Genomic DNA, 3,342 nt, shown 5'->3' with positions numbered 1-3,342 from the left:
AGAAAATACCACTTGGAAACAAACCTAGTTGACAACTTTTTGTACAGTAGGCACAAAACAGAAAAGTCTCAGACATGCCTTCTCCCCATTTTGTACCTACATTATTCTGAAAAGTCCCATAAAAATCATTACTCCATGAGTGACACTTCTGGAGATGCGTATGCTGAAGCATGACATCACAGTCTGGACCACAAACTCAAGGTTGTCACTAACTTCTATAGCCACAAAGTCATAATCATGGCTAAACCCTGCCTATTTCCACAATGTATCTTCTTAAAATCTGATTTTAAACAAACACACTGCTAACCTTATGCCTAACCTTAAATTAAGACCAAAAAGCAGATTTGTTTTCATGAATTTTTACAATAGCCAATTTTTACTTCGTGGCTACAGAATCTAGTGGAAACCCAAACTGAAGGACAAAAACGTATTTGAACAATATACATTTGAGTGAACTTTATTTACAAACACAATTAGGGATTTCCATTCTTCGAAGCGAATGGAGTTCTGCTGGATAAATATGTTCTGGGCGCAGACCTGCAAAGGACACAAAAGACAGATTGATAAGAAGGCTTACACAAAGCCGATGACAGAAATCCAATTTCTGAGTAAACACCAGAGATAAATGTGACAGTGACGATTGAAATTCAGCCTAACTTCAATCAGATATTTATCAGGGTTGGTAATAAACTATCACATTACCATGCTAATGTGCAAGCTTATCTTAAAAGCTGAACTGAAAATAAACTTGCATGACATTTGTAACTGTCGCCCACAGACACCGATAATTTACTTGAGGTCTCCTGTAGAATAAGATACAACTACCGACTGCGTGATAGATGTCAAAGTCTGGTAATTGTTCCAATCAGGATGCATGTAAATGCCAAACAGTGATGACATTCAGATGAAAAATAGATCAGCTGCAATTACCTTGGAGGTTACGTGGCATGCATCGCCACTTCACTTCTTCAGGAGCTGGTGTCTGACGACTATGAAGGGGAAGGCAAAGCCACTGCCGAAGAACACCACCATCATTGCCAGCAGACGCCACTTGTTGTCCACTGAGAATGGCAGGTTCTATCAAACATAAACACAAAGACAACATAGGTATTTAGAGAGAGCTGACCATGTAATAAGCTTATCACAGTTCCACGTGACTGAATACATGGACAAGGTTATGTCCGTCTAAGTGGGACTGCAGCCAACATCAGCTTGAGGACAATCAGTGTCAACCAGTACAATTGGAACTCAATGCAAGACTTTGAAAGTAACATTAGCTGTCGGTGCTTGCTATTCGGGATCCTAAGTTGAACATTTTCATGGTTAAGGGTTAGGTGTTAAGGTTTTGCTTAAGTGGTAGGGACGTTCAAAGGATCCCGGATAGCATTAACCGTTAGCTGGCTAGCTGCAGTCTAGGATGAAGATGACAATGGTTAAGACCATAGAAATAAGAATGAATAGAAAGGGCGTCTCCAGTCAAGTCAATGATGGCATAATGGGTGGACTGGCAGCCATTGAGCCAGGACTAAAAGCAGGAAGTGTGCCCTTCAATTTGTGCTGTGATTTGTTGTGTCAACTCAACTGACATTACAAAAATACAATCCATTGCAAGAGCCACATCAGCTTGCAAAATTTGAAAGAACATTATACATTACCATTGTAATCCAGTATCACTTGACAAAACATTCTAAAATACCATAGAAATGATTGCATCACAATACCAGGCAGCCATTGCGAGTGTACCCTTGAGTTTCCCTGTCAATTGCCAGGGTGAGAGTTTCCAAGCCTGGTCCCAGATTTGTGACGACGTTGTCTTATATTTTCGACATAGGCTGCAGTTACATGGTATGCTCAGTCTCAGTTTAATCGTACAAGTTCACGATTTAACCAATAATGTAGGTAACTACCTCGCTAGCCCAAATAATCATGTTTAAGAGGGATGTTAACCACTCCATGTCCTTTATGACGACTTGAAGAAGTTTATTTCACAGTATCTTCTGACAATCCAGGACTAGCTAACGTGAGCAACATTTGAAGAGTTAGCTAGCCTAAATTAATTGACTAATTTAGCTAGCTAGATGGCTATGCATGGTTTGTAACGTTAACTAGCTACCTACCTACCCAACGTTACGGCAAGTAAAAACCCCACACAGGAGTCAAATAGACAACGACCTTGACTACAATACGTTAGATATTGGTGTGTATTTCGATATGAATCATAACTACCTAAATTAACACTTCGTTTTGACACGACAAACCTGCATATTAAGGCTACCTAGCTTGTGACCTACACACGCAAACTAAGCCTAAGGCCCTAACAGCGGCTTTATTTAACTAATCTTTATAACCTTTATTTTTTTGGGGAAATTACCTGTCCTGGTCCCTCGCCGTAATGCGATGAGCGAACCGCAGAGGTTGTGAATCGTCGTACAACCTGACCCAACATAATTATTATTTGCTTGTTCCTTCAACCAAGAACAACAGCGCCGTGGGTTGCTGTAGAGAGAATGTTGAACAGCCTACAGGAAATCTAAATGCGAGGCTGGGACTGGGTAATGTGGTTTTCCAGCAGATGTAGTCTCATTGTCAAGGGAGTCATAACAATAATTTATGCATTACATTACATTTTTTACATTTACATTATGCAGGCCATAATGCAGGTCATCCAACATTAAACCAACGTTTTCACTCAGACATAAAGTATTATTTACTGAATGTCAAGTCATTTAAAATTAAAACATTACAGTGTGGCATCTATTCTGAGCAGAACTGGAGGTTGCCTGTTCAGTTAAGTGCAGCATGTGAATGATGTGATACCAAACATTAGGAACACCTTCCTAATATTGACTTGTACCCCCCTCCCCACATGGATGTTAGCCCACGTTGACTCCAATGCTTCCCACAGTTGTGTCAAGTTGGCTGGAGGTCTTTGAGTGGTAGACCATTCTTGATACACAGGGGAAACTGTTTAGCGTGAAAAACCCAGCAGTGTTGCAGTTCTTGACACAAACCGGTGCGCCTGGCACATACTACCATACCCCGTTCAAAGGCACAAATCTTTTGTTTTGCCCATTCACCCTCTGAATGGCACACATACACGATCCATATCTCAAGGCTTAAAAATTATTCTTTAACCTTTCTCCTCCCCTTCATTTACACTGATTGAAGTGGATTTAACAAGTGACATCAATAAGGGATAGCTTTCAACTGGATTCACCCGGTCAGTTTATGTCACGGAAAGAGCAGGTGTTCTTAATGTGTTGTATAATCAGTGTATCTGATGTTGATAAAATGTGTTGTTCCTGTGATCATATGGGTGCATAATTATTTCTATAGATATTA

General features: G+C 40.2%; 1 protein-coding gene across 1 annotated transcript; it reads right to left on the bottom strand.

Annotated features, from left to right (window-relative positions):
- Nucleotides 1-441: 441 nt before the first annotated feature.
- On the bottom strand, nucleotides 442-2,540 carry LOC106580140 (cytochrome c oxidase subunit 7C, mitochondrial). Its single transcript, XM_014160858.2, has 3 exons — nucleotides 2,372-2,540; nucleotides 931-1,077; nucleotides 442-537 (listed from the first exon to the last, which is right to left on the bottom strand). The coding sequence occupies exons 1-2, from the start codon at nucleotides 2,444-2,446 to the stop codon at nucleotides 961-963; spliced, it is 192 nt and encodes a 63-aa protein (XP_014016333.1). The 5' UTR covers nucleotides 2,447-2,540; the 3' UTR covers nucleotides 442-537; nucleotides 931-960.
- Between the last annotated feature and the right edge of the window lie 802 nt (nucleotides 2,541-3,342).

The sequence above is a fragment of the Salmo salar genome, chromosome ssa20 (assembly GCF_905237065.1).
Source record: "Salmo salar chromosome ssa20, Ssal_v3.1, whole genome shotgun sequence".
In the NCBI taxonomy this organism is placed as follows: Eukaryota; Metazoa; Chordata; class Actinopteri; order Salmoniformes; family Salmonidae; genus Salmo; species Salmo salar.
The sequence above is the reverse complement of the archived record's forward strand: the minus strand, read 5'-3'. Positions and strand labels throughout refer to the sequence as shown.

Excerpts from the sequence above, each read along its gene's own strand:
- LOC106580140 (XM_014160858.2), bottom strand. The coding sequence starts at position 2,446 with ATGTTGGGTCAGGTTGTACGACGATTCACAACCTCTGCGGTTCGCTCA. Across the intron at positions 1,078-2,371 it reads ACGGCGAGGGACCAGGACAG|AACCTGCCATTCTCAGTGGA; the intron begins GTAATTTCCCCA and ends TATGTTTGATAG.